Source organism: Rhinatrema bivittatum, chromosome 7 (assembly GCF_901001135.1).
Source record: "Rhinatrema bivittatum chromosome 7, aRhiBiv1.1, whole genome shotgun sequence".
Classification (NCBI taxonomy): domain Eukaryota; kingdom Metazoa; phylum Chordata; class Amphibia; order Gymnophiona; family Rhinatrematidae; genus Rhinatrema; species Rhinatrema bivittatum.
Window position 1 is genome coordinate 127,510,761 of NC_042621.1, and position 23,945 is coordinate 127,534,705.

General features: G+C 45.5%; 1 protein-coding gene across 28 annotated transcripts in view; it reads left to right on the top strand.

Annotated features, from left to right (window-relative positions):
- The window catches only part of PAX2 (paired box 2), a 192,511-nt gene that overhangs the window by 120,066 nt on the left and 48,500 nt on the right, over positions 1 to 23,945 (top strand). For 25 of the 28 annotated variants that reach the window (XM_029609098.1, XM_029609100.1, XM_029609097.1 and 22 more), the window contains one exon: positions 1,183 to 1,302. The exons of the other annotated variants lie outside the window; for them this stretch is intronic. In XM_029609098.1, the coding sequence (XP_029464958.1) occupies positions 1,183 to 1,302 (120 nt within the window). The remainder of the gene's footprint in view (positions 1 to 1,182; positions 1,303 to 23,945) is intronic. 28 annotated transcript variants of the gene reach the window in all.

Genomic DNA, 23,945 nt, shown 5'->3' on the forward strand with positions numbered 1-23,945 from the left:
TGAAAACTTGTCTTCATAAGAAAGGAGGGGATATTTAAAAACAGGAGGCATGGCTATCAGAAAAGATGCACGCATTTTTATTACAAACAAGTATTAGCAATAAATCTAGGTGTTTCCTACAGCACATTTCACACCTTTTCAGAACCATAGCCTGGACAGCTCCTGTAATAGTAATCTTTATTTCATAAACCGATTTTTTTAATAAAATAAAAATAATGTACATTAAATTAAAAAAAATACATCAAAGGTTACAAAAAGAAACAATAGATCAAAACAGAATTAAAATGAAACAACATAATTTAATTAAAACTTAAAACCCATTAAAACTCTTCATAAAATCCAATAAAACAGACAGACAGATGCCCACATCAAAATGAATTGCACTTTTCACATTTTTGAAACATGCAAAATAAAGTGCAACAATATAAAGATTAAAATGTTTTTGGACCCAAAAAAAGAAAGAAAACAGGAATAAGGGCAAAAAACAAAGGAATCAATCAAGTAAAAAATGAGGAGAAGTGATATTTTACATTAAAATTGCTACATTAAAGTACTCATGGGACAGATTGAGAAGAATTATTGAAAAGCTCTGTGAAAACCTGTGGTTGTTATGTAATTTTCTCCCTATTTGATAGTAGTTTTCTTTGGATTTCTCCCAGGTTTTTTGTTTTTTTTTCAAATAAAAGAAAAAGATTCTGCTAAGTTCCTGGAAGAGCTGGTTAGCTTTTTCTTTCTTTTTTTTTTTTTTAAATGTTATTGCTGATCTCTAACTACAGTATGCTGGAAAACACTGGCTGTGAATATTAGGAAAAAATTTGGAGGGAGGGGTGGAAAGAGTTATTCAAAGTATGGCAATAGACTCAGGTCATGGTAAAATGACCTCAAATTGTAAGGAGCTAAGAGCAAGTTTTAAACACCAGCCAAATAATGTGCAAAAGAAAAATAAATCTTGCCAAAAACTGAGCAATTGCAGGCAAAATATTAATTGACCTATGCAAAATTAAAGGCACATGTAGAAAGTGCTCTGTTTGCCAGTTTTGCCCGCTCCTTAAATCTGACTTTGGTGTCAGAGTCCTGGACTTTGCTGGCGCGTGAATGGGATTTCTTGCAGTGTTATTCTGGGGTTGCCCCCTGAATGCTGTGCTGCTCTCCTCATGGCCCTTTTTCTTCCCTTCTGTTCAGTTCCCAGCACAGCATCCCCTCCCGTCTCCAGTGCCTCCAATGATCCAGTGGGCTCTTACTCCATTAACGGGATCCTGGGTATTCCTCGGTCCAACGGCGAGAAGAGGAAACGCGATGAAGGTAGGGGCTTCATCCTTGCCTTTGCGCTTTCAGTTTCCTGTGCATGGGCTCTGAGTTCTGGCCCGAGTCCTCCAGCTGCTGTCTGGCTGGGTCAGTTTAAGCAGCGGGAGCAGGTTCTCCACACAGCCAAGCTGCCTGGAGCTCTTCCTCCCGAGCTCTTAGTACCCGGGTGCATTTTCCAGACATCTGACTGGGGGACAGGGTCACCCGGCACTCGATTGAATCTGGCAGAGAGTTTCCTGTTGGAATGGGTTATAACCAAACTCTACAGGTTCCCAGACATAAGCACTCCGGTATTATTATTAATTTGTCTTGATGCATTTTATCCAAAGTATTGTTCAGTTAATTTAATAATGAATGCATACATCAGATTAGAGAAGGCATATAGTCAGGTCGTATTATTGTATAACATTTTGGAATTTAGCTGGGACACCGGGATTAACATCCCTTCTCTTGGGAAAAGTGTCCTGGAATCTTTAATATTGTCAAAATAGACCGGACCTTTGTTTTGCGCCTTGCTCAGCAGCCGCAGTAGCAGTGAGTCCCTAATATTCTGCGGGGGGGGGGGGGGGGGGAGGCATTGATTTAATGTTTCTCAGGGGGACTCCCAAGCCCAGCTGTGATTCGTGTTTTAGATATCATGGTTGAAGGGCCTCTGTTAGTATGGTTGTACAGATCTTTAAGTATGGGAAAACCAGGCCATTTCTTGCAAGAGTAACTGGGATCAGCCAAAGCAGTTGGGAAGAGACTTTGACAACATCCTTGGCTCTTACCTCTCTCATCAAGGTTCTCCTTTCACCTGTACCACCTCTGCACAGACCTGCTTTAATAGCACTGTCAACATGTTTTCTGGTTGTGCTCGGCTCACCACTCCCCCTCACTAACATTATCATGTTCCTCCAAGACATTTCCAGTTGGTTTTCCAACCCACTCTGTCTCCTGGCAGCCCCCCCCCCCGTTTTGCAGAGGTCACGTGATCCAGAAAAGGGAAGGCCTTAGAAATGTCCTCTTTCACTTAAAGAGTTCCGGTACAAAATCTGCAGGATCCTGTGAGAAAGTTCCAGGGATGAGCTGCCCATTTCTTCTCTCCAGCTCTGCTCTGCTTACTGTCTTCCTCTTTTGTTTTCACAAAATAATTTGACAAGGGGCTCCCGGGAATTCCTGAATTCCCTCTCAGCACATCGCTGAAAAAATAAAAATTCCTTTCCAAGACAGAGCCGGGTATTGGCACAGGTTTCCAGGGACCACTGTGTCTGCAGAGATAGCAATAGTTTTACAGCCAGTGGAGATGGAAAAATAAGCAGCTCAATCAGACTCTGCTCTTGTTTCTCTCTCTCTCCCTCCCACTCTCTCTGCCTTTCTCCCTCTCTTAGATCAATCACTATCCTCCAACTCTTTTTTCCCTCTGCTACCTTTCATCCCCTTTCCTAGCTGATCGTTCACTCTGTCCCCCCCCCCCTGTTTTTACCTCTATCCTAACCCCCTCCACTTTCTCTCTCTCTCTTTCTCTCCCCGTCTGTCATCTTTGTTGCTGCTGCTGTTGCTTGTATTCAGCAGTAGGAGCAGCAGCAGCAGCACGGATGATTAAGAAGAGGAGAGATAATTATGTGTCAAGATGATGTAGCCAAACTCCCCGGTCGGGTGAAGGCAGCCAGAATGATGCACAGTGTGGGGGTTCAATAATGGATCCTGGACGACTAGTCCAGGCCAGGAAAGGGGGCTTACCTGGGCTTCTTTGCTTTGCCCAGAACACAAGGAATAAATTCAGATTGTTTTCATGGAAGAGGCACACCAGCTCAAGGGGGATTCCCCGTTTCTTCCAGAGGAGACAGCCTCGGCACCACAGAAAAGAGAGCAAAGGGTGAGTGGAAAGGGCCAGCAGCTTGCTATGGTGGAACAGCTCTTGAAATAACTCTTTGCTATGCCTTCAACAGCCAGCTACTGTTCTTTCTTAGAGATCAACAAAAACTGTATTGACTGATTCTCTTTTTTAAGGTAAAGAAAAAAAAATGACCTCCCATTTTTGGAAGATTCTTTTCATTACAAACAGAAAGCCATTCTAGCGCCTCTGCTCCCTTCCCCTCAGGGTCAGGCCTTCTTTAAGAGTGCCGTGCATTCAGGGATCGATATTCAAAAGATTTGTGTGAGCAACATTAGTCCTTTAAAGCTATCCCCCCCCCCCTCCTTTGTCCACAAAAAAAAGTTTGAGCAGAAAAAATTCCCTGTCCAAATAGGAGATGGGGCTAGAGGCATGGCGAGAGCAGGATCACATACCGAACACTACATGGCCAAATTTGTGTCAACAAGTCAGTCCACACAAGTAGCCGACTTAAAGTTATTCAGATAAGCCTTTCTGGATAACTTTACGTGGAATCCAGATCATGGGCCAAGCTGGGAAGCCAAATTGGCCGACACCTTTACAAATTATGCTCCCTTGCATTATGGGTCATGGTGTTTTTTTGGTTTTTTTTTTTTAAATCTTCCAGCCCATTCTAACCTCTTCACAGAAGGTGGCAATTTCCATAGTGCCATTTCTTAAAAGACTAGTGAATTATTACTTCTTTCTAGTCTGAAAGAACATTGTACCCTTGGTATATGGAGTAGCTTTTCAAAATTGCATGTAATTATATTTATCCTATGTCAATTAAATGTTTTCTGTAGGTGTTAAGTCATTAATTTTGACATTCTCTAAGACCCTTTCCAGCAATTGTCCTGATCCTGGGGAGACCAGGCTTGATAGCAAGAGAGGCACAAATCATTTCACACTCGCTGGATCTGATTGGTCCATATTTGCTATGATATCATAGGTGATACGCATGCTGCATTAACCAATCATGAACCATGTGAGGTCCAGCAATCTGTACCAACTGTCCCAAACATGAATATTCCCAGGGCTCTGGAAATATTGCACAGTGCACAAAGGAGAGATTTAAATTTGCCTTTAAGCACTGGCTTTTGTAGGACCTTGCTGTATTGATTCAGGGGCCCGCTAAAGTACCAGGGACTTTAGTAAACCGGTTTGACAAAACATCTTTGGAAACTTTTTTTTCAAAGCCTAAATTTCTGTGGTGCATACTGGGCTGCTGTGTTCCACAGCCCCCAAAACACCAGACCGAATAATAGCTAATTAGAGGGAGAGAGAGAGAGGTTTATAACCTTTAGTTCCCTGGTTTTTGGTTTTGGTTTTTTTTAAAGTATACCTTTCCTCTTGGGAATCTTTTCTTCAGAACACCTCCTGAAAATCTCTGTAGAAAGGAGGCCCAGTGCCAATAGCAGTTGTAATGCTTTGGGACAGGTGGGTTGCATGAGCCCTACCTGCTTTGTGCTCCCTCCTCGCCCCCAACATACTTGCAGTATCTTTCCTACAATGCTTCTTGCTCTTCTTTGTGAGTGACAGGCACAGGAAACCTGGCTGCCTGTCTTCTCCATGCTCTTGCACGCTCTGGATAAAGTTGTAGCCTGGGCAAGGTAGTTTATTCTTTCTGTGAAGAGTCCCTGTGGATTGCAGACTGGTTAGATCTCCGGCAGCGAGGAAATTAGGACATAGCAACAAATCCAGAGACACTTGTCAATCAGAGTCCGTTTCTCGGTGTAAACTCGCCAGAGAGAGAGAGAGAGAGAGAGAGCACAAATTTAGGGGAGGTTGGAGTTATTCTAGCTCAGAATGGTTACATCACAGTATTGCTCTGCTCACCTTTTCTGGTATTATTTTTCCTGCTGTGAAGGATGGATAGGCGCGCACAGTTTTAGGTGGGGAGGTCTATAAAGACTTGGAGCATAGACAAGTGATTATATTGGAGAGCACAAACTTGTCAAGTGTTGGAATGTTTCATGGTCAGGAAAACACAGTAGATCAATCAAGACCCATACTTACAGCTCTGCAAAGTGCTTTTTTTTTTTTTTTTTTTTTTAAAAGTGCCTGAGTAGATATAGACCCTAGGTCTGTGTGTGTATATATACTTGGCGTCTGCCTCATGCTCAGCAGCTGTCACTCTGACACTCTCTAGACCTAAATTTGGCCCTCTGTGCCTTTGGTTTCTACTAAGGACTTTCCCCGTATCTATCTCTGATATTCTCCTGGTCTGTCTCTTTAACACATTCGCTGTGTCATCGGCAGTCATTGGCTGGCAGTCTAGCTTTTCTCTGCTCATCCTTAGAACTTTTCAGTCTCCCTTCCTGGAATTCCTAGCGTTTTTCTCTCGGGAACTCTCATTATCTCTTTGGCAGTATTTGTCTTCAGTGTTCTCAATGTCCGTCTCTCTGAGCTACATTCTCCCTGTTTTTGGCATTCTCACTGGCTTTCTCTCTGATGCACTCCATATTCATCTCTCTGGGCTCCTCAGGGCCTGTACTTCTGCCAAGCTCTAGGATCATCTCTTTGGCACTCTCAGGGTCTGACCAAAACAAAGGTTAGTGGGTAGCAGAGGAGATTGCAACCCTTTGCACCCCTCGGTCATTCATTTAATAGGATAGCATTAACACTTCTTTCATTTTACCATAAAGGAACTTGAAACAACTGAAGACAAGATTTCAAAAAAAGTGCATTGGAAAAACATAAGAGGTTGACATTCAAAAAAAAGTTAAGCAGCTAAATTTAGGAACCTAAGGGGCGGATTTTCAGAGCCCTGCTCGCCGGTGCGCCTATTTTACATAGGCGCACCGGCGCGCGCAGAGCCCCGGGACTCGCGTAAGTCCCGGGGTTCTCCGAGGGGGGCGTGTCGGGGGCGGTCCCTGTTGGCGCGCCGTTTTGGGGGCGTGTCGGCAGCGTTTTGGGGGCGGGTACGGGGGGCGTGGCTACGGCCCTGGGCGGTCCGGGGGCGTGGCCGCGCCCTCCGTACCCGCCCCCAGGTCGCGGCCCGGCGCGGAGGAGGCCCACTGGCGCGCGGGGATTTACGCCTCCCGGAGGGAGGCGTAAATCCCCCAACAAAGGTAAGGGGGGGGTTAGGTAGAGGAAGGGAGGGGAAGGTTAGGGGAGGGTGTTAGAGGATTCCCTCCGAGGCCGCTCCGATTTCGGAGCGGCCTCGGAGGGAACGGGGGTAGGCCGCGCGGCTCGGCGCGTGCCGGCTATACAAAATTGATAGCCTTGCGCGCGCCGACCCAGGTTTTTTAGTAGATACGCGCGGCTCCGCGCGTATCTACTAAAATCCAGCTTACTTTTGTTTGCGCCTGGAGCGCAAACAAAAGTAAGCTATTTGCGGAGTTTTGAAGATCCGCCCCTTAGTTTTCAGCTGGAAATTTACCTACATTTAGGCCTGCTGTTCAGTTGCCTAGGTTTAGGAGACTAACAGAGTCATTTATCAAAATGCAGTACGACATTATCACAGGCGTTAGGGCCCTAACACCTGTAATAATGCCATAATGCATTATTACAGGTGTAATGTGCGGCACGAGAGAACAGGTGTAATGTGCGGCACGAGAGAACATTGTAGAAATCTCATCTTTGTTTGCCTTTTCTCACTCCAAATCATGTGCTGTGCTGTGAGAGAACAGGTGTAATGTGCGGCACGAGAGAACAGGTGTAATGTGCGGCACGAGAGAACATTGTAGAAATCTCATCTTTGCCTTTTCTCACTCCAAATCATGTGCTGTGCTGTTTGTACGTCTCACTATGAATGCAAAACTGGCCCCAAAACCCCTAGACCACCACCAAAACCTCACCTCGAGTTGCTAGCTGGCCCTCCTATAGTGGTATAAAGAGTTGACTACTAGGAGAACCTCACTCACTCACTCATGCAGAAATGCCTGTCTGGGCACTTTGCAGGGTGCAACAAAATACCTATGCATAGCACACAGTGCAGTAACTCTAAAATTATCATAATCATGCCCCTGTTCCTTGTTGCAGGCATTATTCATGTGAAAATGATTGCATTTTGATAAATCTAGCTATACGTTAGGTGCATACTGCTGAAAAATCAGTGCTAAGCTCCTAACTTTGTTTCTCCACCCCAATAGCCACCAACATTTTAGGTTCCTGGATTTAGGGGCCTAGTGAAACTAGAAGGCCCATATTTAGACACAGTCCAGACAGCAAAATTAGCCTGATAAACTTATCCAGCTAACTCTGGAGGAAAATTCAATAGTGCTGCAACACTATTGAATGTAGCTGGTTATCTTAAAGTTAGTCAGCTAATTATACCCGGCTAACTTTAGGGCAGTTGTTTGGCCCAACCAGACTTAACCATCTAAGTCATCCGGCTAACTCTGAATATTGTAGTTAGCCAGTTAACTTAGCCAGCTAGCTCAACTCCTCCCAGTTACACCCCCGGATTGCTCCTTACTTATCTGGCTAACTTTTAGCCACCTAACTTATTAGGCCAGCTAGAGTTTAGCTGGTTATGTGCCCAGATATTCATTTAGCAGGCTAACTTCTGAGTTAGCTGGCTAAGGCCTGGATTTTCTAAAATCGCAGATCTTAGTGAATCGCGTGGTACCGGGGGTCGGGGCGGACCTGTGAAATCTGGCAGCGATCGCACCACTGTGGTGCGATTGCAAACCAATAGCGCCACCGTGAAAGGTGGTGCTATTGGGCGCATTACTGGCTGCAACAAGGGGGCCTTACCTTTTCGCTGTCAGCGATGTCTTCGCCGCTTCCGCCCCGACTCCGCCCCGATCTAGCAATCGCACGCGAAAAGTCCCTTTTCACGTGCTAAAGCTATAGAAAATGACCCCCTTAATGCTTTTAAATATGGACCTCCAGAATCCTAAATTTAGGCACTCATTCTTACTACATTTTCTGATGGGCCACTTTAGAAGCCTCACTCCACAATTCAGGTGCCTAATCCCATTGAAAAATTGGTTAAGTGCTAGTTGGGTCTTTCGTATCTGCCCCCATTAAAGAACAAGGACCCTTTAGGGCATGTCCTGGGAGTGCTTATGATGTACGTGTATATATCCACTAGGGATATGCATTCATTTTAAATGAATTTGCAAAATGCAATGAATAAGGGCAATTTGTTTCATTTGGGGGACCCCAAAAAGAATTGACAGGCCCCCCTGCATGAAACAAACCTTATTCGTGTAATTCATTTAAAACATCTGGTCGGTCCTAAGCCTAGGCTCGAAGCTGGGGCCTCGTGCAAGGCATAGACCAATGCCCAAAGCAGGGGCCTGGGCCTACACCCAAGTGTGACACTGGGGTCTTGACCTAGGCCTGGACCGATGCCAGGGCATGGGCCCAGACCCGAGCCTCACTTACCTGATCCATCTGGTATCCAAGGAAGCAGCCACGCCGGGTCCCAACACTAGGGCCTTGTTCCAGATACAGGCCACTGGGCTGGGGATCTTGGCCCCGGCATTTTTCTGGGTAGGATGGGCGGTGAGGACAGGAGGCCTGGGGAGGTCCCCTTTCATTTTTTTTGTTTACCTTTTAAAAAAAGGTTTCATTCTTTTTTTTTTTTAAACAAATGAGTGAAATATTCCACAAAATGAAATTCGTGGGGGAAAAAAACCTCCTGAAAACGAAACAGAAAACTAAACACATGTTTTATTTGTGCAACACCTCTAATATCCACAGAGCGAATAATTCCCAAGTATTCTAGGGCTTCAGGTTTGCAGTATTGCCACTGTCATTTTTTAGATTTCCCACCTAGGACACTCTGACCCCGCCAGTGTTGGGCTGCCCAGGCCCCCACTGGTCTGTCTCGCTGGCACCCTCAATATTGGTTTGCCTCTTCAGCACTCAGCATCAGACTGTGCCTCTGGTGTTTGCAGTATCTTTCTCTCCGTGCTGTGTCCGTCTGTCTTTCCCTGGCATTCTCAGAGACCGTTTTCTCCCTTCTTCTTGCCATCTCTTTCTCCCTAGTGCTGTTAGTGCTCCCTTTCATTTTTTTTTTCCTCTTCCTCTTGCCTACCTCTTTGCTGCTTTTCCTGGCTTTCTTGCGCTTGTGCTGATGTCTCGGCAGGGTCTCTGTTTTCGGTGGCGTCGCATGGCCTCTCTGGCACTGCCATTCCCAGTGGCACTGTAGTGCTTTTCACGGGTGCTCAATATCTCTGCCTTGCTGTGGCCTTTCCTCCTCCTTCCTTCACAGTGTCTGGCACCGGCAGTGTCTGCCTTTCCCTCCCTACTTTCCGCTTTCCCTTGGTTACTCAGGGTAATAAGTTAAGAGTTGACTGGAAAAGGCCCACATTTGAATCTGAGTGGTGTGAATCAAGGACTTTAAGGGGTTAAGGGGGGAAGGATGGGGGGGGGGGGGGTGGAGAGGCGGGAAGGGTCAAACAGGCGAAAAGGGGGCCTTGGTTTCTAGTCAGACCATACAGTAATATAAAAACATAAGAGGCCCAGCACCTGACAGCATTAATTCATCACAGCCTTAGCTTTTTCTCCTGTCTATGTTCCCATTATATTTGTTTGTAAAAGTGAAAATCAATTTTGAAGGTAATTTTCTGGAAACAATGGAAGGGAGGTGGGAGGGCCAGATAAGGCTGAGATGGCAGAGAGGGAGAAAAAAAAATAAAAAGAGAATTTAGGCCAGGCACAGCCGAGGGCCAGCTCTTGGCAAGGTGGAAGGAAATTGCATATTCAGTCTCCATCCATGAATCTCCCTTGCTCCTGCCCCACCTCCTGCTACAAAACAATGAAAGCTCTTTCAGATATATGTAATACTGTAGGATGGCAGAGTATCGGGGCTAACTTTAACTTCAGGATCATTAATTCCGACGATTAGCGGAGCAGAGGAGAGAGGCTGCAGTGCAGCCTGCTCCAGAGGGCCACCTCCCTGTTATTTCTACCCACCCTCCTCTTAAGAATTACAGATAAATAAGTATAAGATCTGGCTAGCAGTACGGGGAGAGTGGGCGTGGGTAGTGGAGATACTGCACTGGCTGAGATTGAACTGGATGACTTTGAAAAGGGGGGGGGGGGGGGGCAGAAGGAAGAGCTTTCATTACGGCATAGCCACACTGTGTTGCGTGTTATTGCAAATTAAAATCAGCCTTATACACTTCACAGCTATCCCCGTTCAGGGGGGTGGGGAGGGGGTGTGTAAGCAGGATGGGAGAGGAGAACAGACACTTATATATGCGTTTCTGTGTGTGTGTGTGTGTGTGTATGTATGGGGAGGGGGAGGTTCTCTTATCACTGCTTCTTCACTAGACTAGCCAGAGTGAGGTGACATTTGAATTTACAATTCCGCTGAGAAAAGCTATTAATTCACAAATTAACATTTCTCTCTCTCTCTCTCTCTCCTCTCTCCTTCTCTCTCTCTATCTCACATGGATGTGCAAGCAATTGAAAAGACAAAGGAAATAGCCTTAAGGAACAGACTTTACTGCTAGTCTGTCTGTGCAGAGATTGCTAGCACTGCTCCTAGATATATAAACCAATTACCTGCCTGGCTCTGTGCATGGCAGCCTGCTATTACCTCCTTCTGGAGACTGGAGTCCATTGCCAGATTGCACTCTGCACCTTGCTAATGTAAACCAGGGTAACGCTGCCCTCCGCTTGGTAAACTGACCCATCACCTGCAGGGGGAGCCCTGCTCATTGGTGGTGGGGGGAGGGGGGAGGAGGAATCCTAGAGATTTGGAGGTGTGCCTGTTGCAGGGGGGGGGAGGGGCAGATGCTGACACAATGAACTTGTTGGTCTTCCAGATTGGGGCAACCCCCCCTCCCCCTCCCCCACACACATCATCTTGGAAGAGATGTCCGCATTGTTCTGGTCAAGCACTTCAATAAGGCGCACTCTGTTCCCTGCTCCTTTGAGCTTACAATCTGGGTGCGACAGATGGACCAGACGTACAGACAAAAACAAATAAGAGGCTTTGAATTAAAAATAACTGACCTAGTCAATTGAGGGAGGGGAAGCTTTAACTGACCGAAGCTGCAAGGAATGAGGCTTCTTAGGAGTTTATGTAAGAAGAGCCAGTGGGGTGGGTGGGACTCTACCTTCTTATCAAAAGGGTTGCGTAACTCTATACTCTGACACCCTAAGCTGAAACCTAAGCTCCTCGGCATTTCAAGCTAGCTAAATGCTGCATTCTGCAGATTTTAAACAATCTGTTAGAAAGAGAATGATTAACTGGGGGCCTGTTGAGGATAGGGACCATTTTATCTAATTCAGTAAAGCTGAAAGAAACGAGGAGTCTGCCCCATGAACAATCTACACAACAACGGCAGGAACTAGGGTACGTGAGGGCTAGGGTGTAAGGGCCCCTGGAAGAGCTTCTGCACAGAGCAAAGGAGCAAGGCAGAGAGCAAAGACTGCAGTGGCCTTTTAAACCTGGTGAATTCTACAGTTTTGCTCATTCCCCTATCATTTCCTAACTCCCATTTCCCCTAGACTTGCATTTCAAAGAGGCCTGTAAATGCCTAGAAACCAGAAAGTCAGTCTAGCTATATAAAACCACTCCATCACTATCGTACAATTCATAATATATATACCCCCCTTCTCATTCAAGCTAGCACTTTTAAATCAAGATCAGATGCAGTATCAAAGATGAAAGTTCTCCACTAAATTATGAATGTCTACACTGCAACCTCTACTCCACTGCCCCTCTCCCTCCACTTCATTCAGCATGCAACCAGATATGCAGGTCTGGATTTCTGCACAAACCTACTCTGCTTGTGCCTAGCGTGGCAAAATTCTGAGGGTGACAAAGTCCCAAGTGGTGCAACAGATCCAGGCTGCAGCACCCTATCGCTTGCCCCATCAGATGGTAAAGTTATGCAACCCAATGAGGGAAGCAAACTTTACAGCCCCAAAGGTCTGCGTAGGGCCAGGGAGGTTCCCGGTGATGTCTGCCCACTCGCCGTGGGGCTGTAAAGTTTGCTTCCCTCATTGGATTGCATAACTTTACCATCTGATGGGACAAGCGATAGGGTGCTGCAGCCTGGATCTGGATTACCAAGATGTTACCAAGGACTCCAGCCCTGGGCCATGCTCAACCTTCCTAAGAAGAAAGGGAGCAGAAGCACCAACAGCACTCAGAGTGCAAAATCCCTAAGTCAATCACTGAAGATGTGATGAGTGTACACTCAAAAGATCTTACCGGTAAAATTGACTTTCACCTCCATAAATCTGGCCCTTTAAATATATGCCCCCTTTGTCTTGATAATTTTATCCATACAAAATTTTTGTACAGACACCTGGACAAAAAAAGGAACAGGGCTGAAGGTGTGGCAAGGCAACGGTAACATATTTAGCCAAATAGTGCCATATTGAGCACTATATGGCTAGATTTGCACAGACAAGCTGGTTCGTACAAATTGCAGGCCTAAAATTATCCAGTTATCTTTACTGAGATAGTCAAGAGAATGCTTTTCTGGATAAATGCCTCTGAATATCTGAGCAAACCTATTCAGATAACTTACCAGCTCAGCAAATTTTTGAGTATGGAGGGACTCCACAGACATTTAAAAACTTTGGCTTTGGGCGGACATAAAGGGAGCTGTACAGTATTCAGTAGGCCAACAGCAAACTTCCGGGTGTTCCTGCAAAACAATACCATGGTTCTTCTGAGGCAATAATCCATGGTTTTTCCAGTTTGTGTGAATAATTGTAGCATAATGCTGCCAAGGTTATGTAAAATGAAGCCTCCTGACTTTCATTTACATTCATAACAGCAAATCCAGGCTTGCTAGGAAAGGTTGGCCTTAACTCATTCTGGAATGGCGTCCATGCATAGGACTTAATTCTTCAATGTCTTTTCTCATAGACACAGATAGGTAGAATATCAAAAAGTGCCTTAGAGGCAAGATAAGCACATATCTTTCAGGCCACTCAATCCAACCTAATCTTCAAACACAGACTATCCGCCGAGTTTGAGCTTGAAGTTCAAGTGGTTATATAGATATATATCCGTACTTTAACTTGTGTCATGGCTGTGCATGTATATCTTAGGAACTTTCATGTGTGTACACAGAGGTCCACAGTCATACAGTTTGTCTGGCTATGTTCAGAGTTGCAGAAACCATAATTTTTTAAATTTTCACCATGTTCACTGGCTCCAATATCCAGCTAAGTCATTTTCTGGATAAAAACATAGCCTGATAAACTGGAGGCATTCCGGGGCATTCTGGGTTTGGGCTGACTTAGACAAATAATTCTGATATTCAGTTATTCGGGTAAGTTATCCACATAAGTCTGGTCGTGCTGTGAGGCAGTCCTAAAGTTATCCGGAGAAACTTATGCAGATAAATTTGATTAATCTTGTTATATTCAGTGTTGTAGCCACACCACTGAATATCCCCTCCAAATTTATCCGGATAACTTACTTGGACTGCTCGTGACTGAATATTGACCTCATAGTGTTCTCCTTTGACCAAGTTACATGCCTCCCATCCCAACCTGGGAACGCCTCGTTTTACTGTGGGTAAAAGTAGATGCATTGGGATACTATGTACATGCTTTTAGACAGCTGAAAATCACATAGGTGGAGTCATCTATCCTACCCATGTATCCCCCAGTGTTATCTGTATAGTTTCCAGTGAAGCCTTTGAAAATTTAACCCAGATGAGAGAAGGGTCTTGGTGAATCAGGCCCTTAGGTTCAATGTGGGAGAAAGACTGGGAAAGGGATAAGAATTCCTCAGTTCTACCCTATGAAGACAAGTTTCGTTTCTGGCAGTTGTATTCATCTCAGAGAAAACTGGGGGTCTGAGTAGGCTGTCATACCCTTTAAAGGATCAACCAAAAGATATTGAAGTACCTGGGTTATCTTGGTCAGAGCTTGTCTTCAGATGTCCTCTCCATGGACTTGTGTGATTTCGTAAGCTCACATACCACATCTTTGGTGAGTTATTTTAGAGGTATCAGTGCCTACCAAGGTTGATATGTTCGGCCTAGCGTCTTCGTTTTAGGGATTCTAATCTCTAGTCTTATACGTTTACGTGTTTAAAGGATGTTATTTCTGTTGTCAGTGTTGGTGTCTCATAAGGTCTGTTGAGAGTTCAAGATGGCAAAACACACCTGAGCTACTTTATATTTCAGTGTGATTAGGTGCTACCATTCAGTAGGGCAAGTCATTAAGGAGCAAATTTCAAACTGTCCACACTGGTACAAAGGCAGCAGGCGATTTTTACCAGCAGGCTTTGCACCAGTTTCCAAAGTGAAAGTAATTGTGTGCTTTCACTTTGAAACGTACTGCAGGTACAACGCATGACTGCGTAATTGCCCCTGCCTTTTTTGGGTAGATATTTGCTGAAAATGGTGCCTGCAAAGACTTGAAAATGCCATCCATGCACGTACTTTTCCTCCCCCACTTAAATACACCCCCAGGGAACACCTCTCTATGGGACTAGCAGTTTGCATGTTGTAGACACACAGAGGGAGGGAGATTTTTCAGAGAGCAAAATTAACATGGGTACATCATTTTTATTTACTCATCTGTATTGTTGTGGAAATTGTGCTCTAGAACGTGCAGATTCCTGTGGATTTATTGTGAGTAGCCATAACATAAGTGAAATGCTCCATGATCAATCTCAGAGAACCCAGAGATCACTCAAAGCCGGCAAGCAATATTTTTGAGGTCAGCACTAGGACAGTGTATCCTCCAGGACTATTCTTCTCATGGGAGGAGCTGCCTCTGATGTGCCAGTAGGGTGAGGAAATCTGAATAGAAACAAAAAATGTGACAGTAGATAAAGACAGGGTGCTTCTGGTCTACTCAGTTTCAATCCTGGTGCAGTGCCATAAACTGTACTGGACCTCTAGCTTTTCCCCTCGCTGCTTCACAACTAGCAGCGACCCATCTGTGCATCTCCCATACTTTCTCGAGTTCTTTTATTGCGTTTGTTTTTGCCGCTCCCTCTGGGAGGTTGTTCCACTCATCCGCCACTCTTTCCCTGAAGAAATATTGTCCGAATGTCTGATGATGCTCCTGAATTTGGTTTCGGAAGGTTAGTCATAGTATCTGTATCGGAATTGGAGAGAACTAGAATCTCAGCAGGCCATGACCCCCTTTGAAAGAACCAAACTAAAGATATTGTCCTACCTGAGTTCTCTATACCAGACAGTCCCATGTCATCTCTGTTGATGGGTGTAGTTTGGAAAGCACATGTACTACAACATCCTTTTTTTTTTTTTATTGTGTTGGACCTTCAAAAAAGGCATCACAACCTGCAAAGACTCCAGGATCTCAGAAGGAAAACTGAAACTATGCTTATCTTGATAACCGTATTATTTCCACGGGGGAGTCATTTGAATTAAACATGAGAAGAAGAAGAGAAGTACTCCTGTTTTCATTATTTAACTGGTACTCCTCACCACGCCCTTTACATTTGTGCACAAAGTATTCTGAAATATTTAAGAGTGTCTAATACGCAGATGGAGTTGGCCACTTATAGAGTGGCTCTGTTCAGATTTTTAGAGGGTAATTTTTGGAGGCATTCGAGCAGTGCCTTACCCGGGAAATGGCTTGGTAGAATATTGCATGCCTGATATGTGGGTACATTTTTTCATGTGTTATGTCTTGTATTTGCATAAGTTTACCCAGGCTGAGTGGCGATGGACAAGGGGGTTAGAGTGACGCGCATATGTTTGGATTTTCAAATGTAGGCACATACATTTCCTGCACACAAAATGAGCAGGTGTAATTGCACAGGAATAATTTGGGGGGGGGGGGGATATGTAATTTTCAATGCAATCCAAACACACATAAGTTATGCCAACTGTCTTATGCAGGCTGTTACAAAATTACCCTCATAATGACAGCAAGAGCATAATCACTTGTTATTGTGTGAATAAGCATGAACCCAGCACCCAAAATATTTATATTAAGAAAAGAAAAAGGCACATTTTTTAAACTGATGCTTCTTTTTACCTGGGATTATGCAGTAAAACTCATGGTAAATTTGTATTTAGCACACACACTAAAACACAAGTTAATGCAGGATGCACTGAGTACTTTTGTGCACCCATTAAAATGCAGCCCTTTGATGAGAATAGAAAAAAAGCACACATGCTAATTCCAAAATGTGTAGCATGGATATGCTGCATCACAAGATCTCCCAGGCTAAGCAGCCCAAGGTAAAAGAGTCAGCACAGGAGATTTCAGCCACTCATCTTCACCATCCAGATCAGCCTAACCCCCCTTATTAAGCCATGAACCTCCTCCTGAACCAGTCCCAAACCGCCGTCAGATAGTCCCCTCATTGAAATGGTGATCCTCTCAATCAACCCAGGTTCAGGCCCAGGCCTCGGTGCCCAGGCCACAGAGAGTGCCAAGGCCTGGACCTGACCTTGGTCCGATGCCCAGAGGTTGGGACCCAGCCTCTGGGTTGGGTCCCGGGGTCAGGTCTGGGTCTGGGCCTAAACTGTGATGCTAGATTCCCAGAGTAGGTAAGTTTTTTTTTATATCTTTGGGGTCTCTGTCAAGGCCCCAGCATTAGGCTTGGGCCTCGGCTGAGATCCCAATGTCACACTGGAGCGTAGGCTGTGGTTCATGTGTTGGGCCATGGCCCTTGCCTAGGTGAGGCCCCTGTTTTGAGTCTAGGCCTAGGCCCAGGCCCTGGCATCCTGCTCTGACCTAGGCCCAGGCTCTTGCTTTAGGCCTCTGCCTAGTCCCTAGGCAAGGCCCCAGCTTCAGGCCTGGGCCTAGTCCCGACGGATTCATTTTGTTGGATTTTCAATTGTTTTGCTTTGATAACAAAATAAAATGAAATAGGAAATGTCATCTAATTTCGTTTCTCCTGGACGGCCATCCCTAGTTGGCACCATAGCATGCTGCCAAATGATTGCCTAGAGGTGCTACTTCACTATCATAGGATCAGGCCTGATTGAGGATTGGGGCAAGCCCTAATGGCAAGGTTTCCCTCCAATGTTAAATGTCAGCCTTATGGACATGCTATCATTTAACAGCTGGTCTAGACTAGGTATTAAAATTTTAGACTTTAACAGACCCAAAGTAAATAGTGCATGGAGGTGAGCATACCATGCTGTTCATGTTATGCCCTCTAAATACTAATTTGCATATGACATTCTTTCATTTGCATGTGGGTATGCACTAATTTTAGCACGAACATGTAAACGTCTTTTTATTCTGCATTCCTGCAAATGTCTTCTGACCCCGGGTAGAGTGCACACTAGAGTCTTCGGGCACCACCTGCTATTTAGGATACATGCTAAATAGACTTAGCCCGCACACTCATCTTTAGTACATAGGCTTGTATGTGTTCTGGGCTTTCTTTTTCTAATTCCATTAACATGACATCGCAAATGCAGTGCTTGCTATCCACCATCAACCTAAGGCAGATAGTAATGGCTGACAGTTTTCTGCTGGAGAAGTAATAGCTGCTACCCCAAGCACTTCTGGCAAATGCTCTGAGCCTAGGAGACCTTTCCCCTTATCTCCACGGTTCTCTGTCTTCCCGTCTCTGTGGTTCTTTCAGCAATCTGGCTGGCTCTCTCTTTCCCTAGCCCCCATGGTTCTTCCCGCTCACTAGTCTCAGTGTTTCCCTGCAGGCCCACTCTCATGTCTCTCTCTCCAAACCAGCTCTCTTTCCAGCTCCAGCAGTCCTCTACTCTCAGATAATGCCCGCTGGAGATTAATTCTGACGGCGTGAACTAAACGTTCCATTCTCAAAGTCACAGCGATTGACGGGGAGGAGAATTTCCTGGCAGTTAATGCTTTGCCCTGAGGCAAAAACCATGGTTCCCGGGCATTAACACTGGGAACTGCTGAATAAATCAAACATTTTTTGTTTGAAATTTGATTTTTAAACTATCAAAGGGGGCGTTTTGTTTTCCTCATTGGTTCTAGTCAGTGTGATAATTTTTATCTAAAATAAAACAAAAAAAAACCAAAACCTTGAATGTTGAGTGTCAACCAATCAGAATGAACCAATTTTGTCCCCTGCATCCCAAGCCCCTCCCATTGGTTTACAATAAAGGTAAGACCTAGTTGCCTCAGTTAACACACTGGAAGAGAGAGGTTTCTGCATAGATTTGGACAGCAGATATTTTCTTCCTCATTTCTTCCAGTCCACAATGCAGACTTCCCAGCACCCCCCTTCCCCCCACCACCTTGCCCTACCTGATTTCTAAACCTAGGACTGTAACACTGAGTCGTCATCCCCCCCCCCCCCCCCCCCCCCCTTGCCTAGGTAAGTTATCTCCTCATCACACATTCTGGGGAAAAAAAAAGATCAAACTCACCGGAGGAATCAGCAGGCGGTGCCAGTAATTCAACCCGCTCTGACCGTTCGATGAACCTGAACCTGCTAACCTCGACAGCCTCAGAAGGCAGCCTAAGGAATCCCGAGACAAGGCCTGACTGCGGCTTCTGTTTGGCCTCTCCGCAAACACGGGAGGCGAGGCGGCATCCCAGGGAGCAGCCTGTCCTGTCACATTCCATCCCTGCCCTGCACCTTGTGTAACTACGGCTCAGGGGGGAGAGGGCCCCCTCAGAGCCCACAACCCAGTTCTTGATTCTTCCAGCGAGTTGGTCACAGCCCTCCTTACTCTGCTGCAAGCTCTTAAATTGAATTAAGAGGGCCCCCTCAGAGCCCACAACCCAGTTCTTGATTCTTCCAGCGAGTTGGTCACAGCCCTCCTTACTCTGCTGCAAGCTCTTAAATTGAATTAAGAGGGCCCCCTCAGAGCCCACAACCCAGTTCTTGATTCTTCCACCGAGTTGGTCACAGTCCTCCTTACTCTGCTGCAAGCTCTTAAATTGAATTATTTATTTGATTTGATCTATATTCCGCCTTTCAGGCACCTCAAAGTGACCTGCATGCAGGTGCTGTAGGTATTTCCCTGTCCCCGGCGGGCTCGCAGTGTAATAAGCCGCCCTCTGTGTTATGACACACTAATTGATTGATCCCCCCCAGCCCGATCTTTATAAAGTGGGAGCATTGTGTTACCTGACTTATGACGCTGCAGAGAGGGAGCTCTGGGTACTTGGTCAGCCTGAAGCCAGCCCTTTGGGCGTACACTTGCAAAAGGGCGAACGGGGTGGGGATTCCTTGTAATGGGGAGGGAGGCGCTGAAATGTTACCATTACTGTTAAACGGGTGAATCACTGAGGAACAGCAGGCAGTACTTGGCTGATAGAAAAAAGCTTGAGGCACTACCTTAAGTGATTATTCCACGGCAATGTTGGCAGCACAGAGTGGAAAAAGAGAGAGGGGCCGATGAAATAAGACGCAGGCTGAAAACGGGCGCTCGCATTGAGCACCTGTTGTTTTCCTAATGCACGCGCAGCCACATTCCCTGGGTGTCCGACGCAGTATTTAAATGAGGGGCTGTGAAAAAAAAAGCGTGCGTTAGGGGAGAATTGTGCGTCCCTAGCAGTCTAATGCATTGGGTGCCTACAATTGCAACAGGAGGCTCAATATGGACGTCCGTTTCCCCCCCCCCCCCCCCCCCCCCCCCCCCCCCGCTTCTTAAGGCCAGTTTCTGTGTTATTTTGCTGATGACGCCCATAGCTAAGTGCCCCTTGCTATGGGCATCTAAATTGTGCGACCATACTTTTTTTTTTTTTTTTTTTTTTAATCAAGCTAATATACATTTATTTTTTCAACACTACAAGCAGTAAATTTATGTGTCACAACGATATTAAATAGGGCACACAGAGGACCGGGGTTTTTTATTTTTCATGAGCCCTTGGCTCGCGAATTGATTTAACGCCACCTCCGGGACTGGAGTTAAATTTACAGTGATAAAAAGTGTGCATTGGGCACCCAGTGATTTCCTGCATCTGGGGGTGATAATAGCTAATAGCCTCATCTACATGGGATTTACGTGTGATGGGTGCTAGCAGCTACACATTCTTTTGGGCATGCGTTTTGGATGTGCTAATCTCCTTAGCTCATTGGGTGCTAGTCTAGCATGTCCAAAATGTGCACCTAACCACGCATAGACCTGTGCGCTAGGCTGAGTGCACTTTATTGCTTCCTCCCCCTGATAGCCGGCAAACAGAGTATTACTTTGAAGCAATAGAGTCCCGTGTGGTTAAGAGGATTTGAATATATGGTTCTATGTGTGATCACCTGGGAAGGCAAACCCAAGTGCTGACTAACTAGGACCCCCAGTAGTGCTCAAATGTCAAAGCATTACATGAGACTCTCTGGGATCCTCAGTATTACTCAGTCCAAGGCTCATAAACCAGAACAGGGGTTGGCAACATTTTTGGGCAAAGAGTCTACCCTTGCCTCCAGAAGCATCCACTGGTGACATCCTGCATTCTCTTGGAGGACAAGCAGGCTAAATCCTTTCTCCTCCAACTAACCTGGCGCAGAGCATTCCTCTCCCTCTGTAAGGCCTGCACCGCATTTTTAAAACTGGCAGGCTGGCTCTGCTAATCTGATGCATCGCGAGATTAGCAGAGCCGGTCCAGGAATTTTGAATGCAGTGGGTTAATTGCAGAGGAGGTAGCATATTGTGTCACCCCCATGTATGCCGGGGGTTGCCTTTCCCTGCAGTGTACTTGAGGTGTTCAAATTTCAGCTGTTATCTGGAGGGACAACTTGGAACATGTGAGGTGAGGAAGAGGGAGAACAGGCTTTCAATGATGTGCAGGAGATTTTTTTGAGAATTCTTCTGGTCAACTGTGGTTTTGCTGGAGACACCAGTACAGAAAGTACTGGAGACTCTGTTCAAATGCAAAATCCGTAGGACAGATATGTAGCTGGGATGCAGAAAAGGCAAGTCCCACTATCAGCTATGGTACTTTTCACTGAGTCTCTCTCACTTACCCTCTCTACCAGGCCTCCTTTCTTTTCCTCCTGACCCTCTCTACTGCCTGCTGAGCCTTCTCACACCTCCCCCCCCCCCCCCCCCAGCACTCTCTGCTCCCTTTCAGGCTCATCCTCTCCACTTCTTGTCAACCCTCTACCAAGTCTCTGTCCAAACTGTACCTTCTGCTGGGACTCAGCTCAACGAGGGAACACAGGAAAGAAGCAGGTTGGGTCCTCACAGCTGCTTCTGTTCCCTGGTATGGTTTCTGTTTAGAGAGGAAGCCTGCACTTCTATTTATTTATTTATTTTAGATGGGGGAAAAGAGGAGTATAGGAGGAGAATCTGGGGTCTACAAGAAGTGCTCTCACTGTGTCCCCAGCCAACTCTAGCAGGCAAGCACTGGGAAATTTTGCTCACCTGCTAAGGCTGGCTTTTATTTATTTTTTTTTCAAATCACCCTGTATAATTTATTTATTTATTTGGATTATATTCCACTTTTTGGCACTTCAAAGTGGATTACATTCAGGTACTGTGGGAATTTCCCTATCCCCAGCAGGCTCACAATCTGAGTTTTGTACCTAAGGCAACGGAGGGTGACGTGACTTGTCCAGGGTCACAAGGAGCGGTACTGGGATTTGAACCCTGGCTTCCCTGTTTCTTAGCTCATTGTTTTAATGATTAGGATACTTCTCTTCCTTGAAGAATATTTACGGAACAAGTGGGAGCAATGTCCAAACTGTGCATTTTGGAATACAGTCCCTGGGCACACTTTAACTGCAGATTCTTCCCCAAGGTTCACACTTAAAGTCCATCTGCATTTTCTCTTTAAAAATAAGCCTGGGCAGAGAGTGCCCATGGATATCTGCTGCCCATTTTTTTTTTTTTTTAACAAGGGCATTTCTTTTATGGAAAACACCCGTACAGTCAAAAATACAATGCACCTGTGTTATTTTCCTCTCCCCCCCCCCCCCCCACTCAGGAAAGCTTCCTCTCGATGCAGCTAAAAGTAACGCGTCCAATTTGAGCCACTACCTGGGTGAGCGATTTTACACTGGTTAAAAATCGCTTTTTCCCCCTGCCCCATAAAAGGCTAAGAAAATTGCCCTCCCCAGCAGGGCAGGTTTGGAAAAAAATGGAATGATTAGGTCCATTGGATGTCTTCACATTTCCGAGACAGCTCTCTGAAACAGAGAGGTCGGTCACCTTCCCCTTGCTGAGGCGATTTACGATAAACCTTCTAAAATCTATCCCGATTCTTTCTTTCTATACTCTTCAGTCAATGCACCAGGTAAGCTGGTGCATTGACTAAGGCAAGCTGTGGGCTAGAAGCGCAAAGCATTTTTCTAATAGACTCAAAATGGCTTTGGTAAATCAGGCCCACCGCATGGTTTGACTTGCATTGCGTGATGCAGGAAAGGAGATCCAAAGGAAGAAAATGAAAGGGGGCAAGAGAAGGGTAAAAGGAAAGGAGTCATGGTTGTTACAGGTCTTTCATTATAGATTGATACAGGAAGATTGAAGTAAAAAAATAATAATAAGCCATGGACTGAACTGGATTCTGTTGACCTGGGTTGAAACTGTTAAGACAGGCTGAGAAAGGACTATGCAAAAAAAAACAAAACTGCTGGATTTTAATGGTCTGCAGTCTTCATAGGATCTCGTAACCTCATAATGGTGTTGCTTTGCATGTCAGGCTAGCAAGAATGAAGTGCTGATGAAAAAAAAAAAAGAAAAAAACCAGAAGCGTGGCAGTGTCAGCTCTCGCCGTTGTTCGACAGTGTAAAATTAAATTAATAAAGCCCCCAACACAGGAAAACATAACAGGAAATTAATGGCCTTTACTGTCGCTCCTGATGCAGTCATTTGCAACCCTGCTTTCCGCACCAAAGACTTCATAAATGCAAGCAGTTTCTCTAAACAAGCATAGTTAGAGCTGCATGCGATGTAATTTTTCGCCTTGCTTGTGTCCTTTGAGCTAACAAAGCCACCGTTTGTTATTGGTGCGGGAGGGGGGTTTCTAGCTCATTCGTTCTCTAGAACGAATGGGTTCAGTGTCTGAAGCAGCATAGTCAGGAACCTTGGAAGATCACAGACTGGACTGAGACCTTCTTCTACAAACAGACTCCAGAAGCAGTCCATTAACATACAGGTGCCAAACCGGCACCTCAGAACCACACCTTAGCGCATCTGTTGCACCCACTGATGAAGGCTCATTTCCTGGCCAAGAGGCTCAGCCTTTGTTTGTCCATTCAAATGGGAAAGGCCAGCTTAATGAGAGGGGTCTGGGCTCTGCCACAGAAGGCGGGGCTTTGTTTCTGTCCGGGTATTACGGGAAAGCTGTCAAGCACAGCAGAATTAGTGAATGTGATGAATTAATCAGCTTCTGCATCAAAGAGACAGGGAAGCTCAGTCTCCCCGTTAAAGGGATACTGTATATATACAAATCTGCACACACATATAGGGTCTACATTACATGCATCCATTGTATAAACACAAACTGCATTACATACATACACATGCTACAAGGGCTGCATGAAACACATGAAAGGGCACACGAAACACAACAGTAAGTACACACACTGTAAATTTTACACATATCCAATATAAACTATCTGAAATAAGAAATCACACAGAGGATATATTAAATACACTAGGAGGTTGCACTTGCCCACATAGATTGCAGTTTCACAGGTGTTGGACTGCTGTATTAAACACAGCCAGACTGCAGGATGCACTAGCAGCTTGCACTTATGCAAGCTGCAGTGCCTTTGTCGGTGTTACCACAAGCCAAGAATCTGCTGTGAGAGTGGAGCATACAGTCTGCTAGCAGCTTGGTTTAGGTGATCAATTTTTAAAGGGTTTAGGGGTACCTGCCTTTGAAAATAGAATAGGGCTGTGCCCTTAAATTTAGAAGTCAGTTTCTTTACCAGCCTAAAAAGTGGGTGGCTACAGGGATGAGGGGAGATTTAGGGCCAGAAGAGGGGAAATTTAGGTACTTAGGACTAATTTTTAGCACTAGGCACCTAAATCTA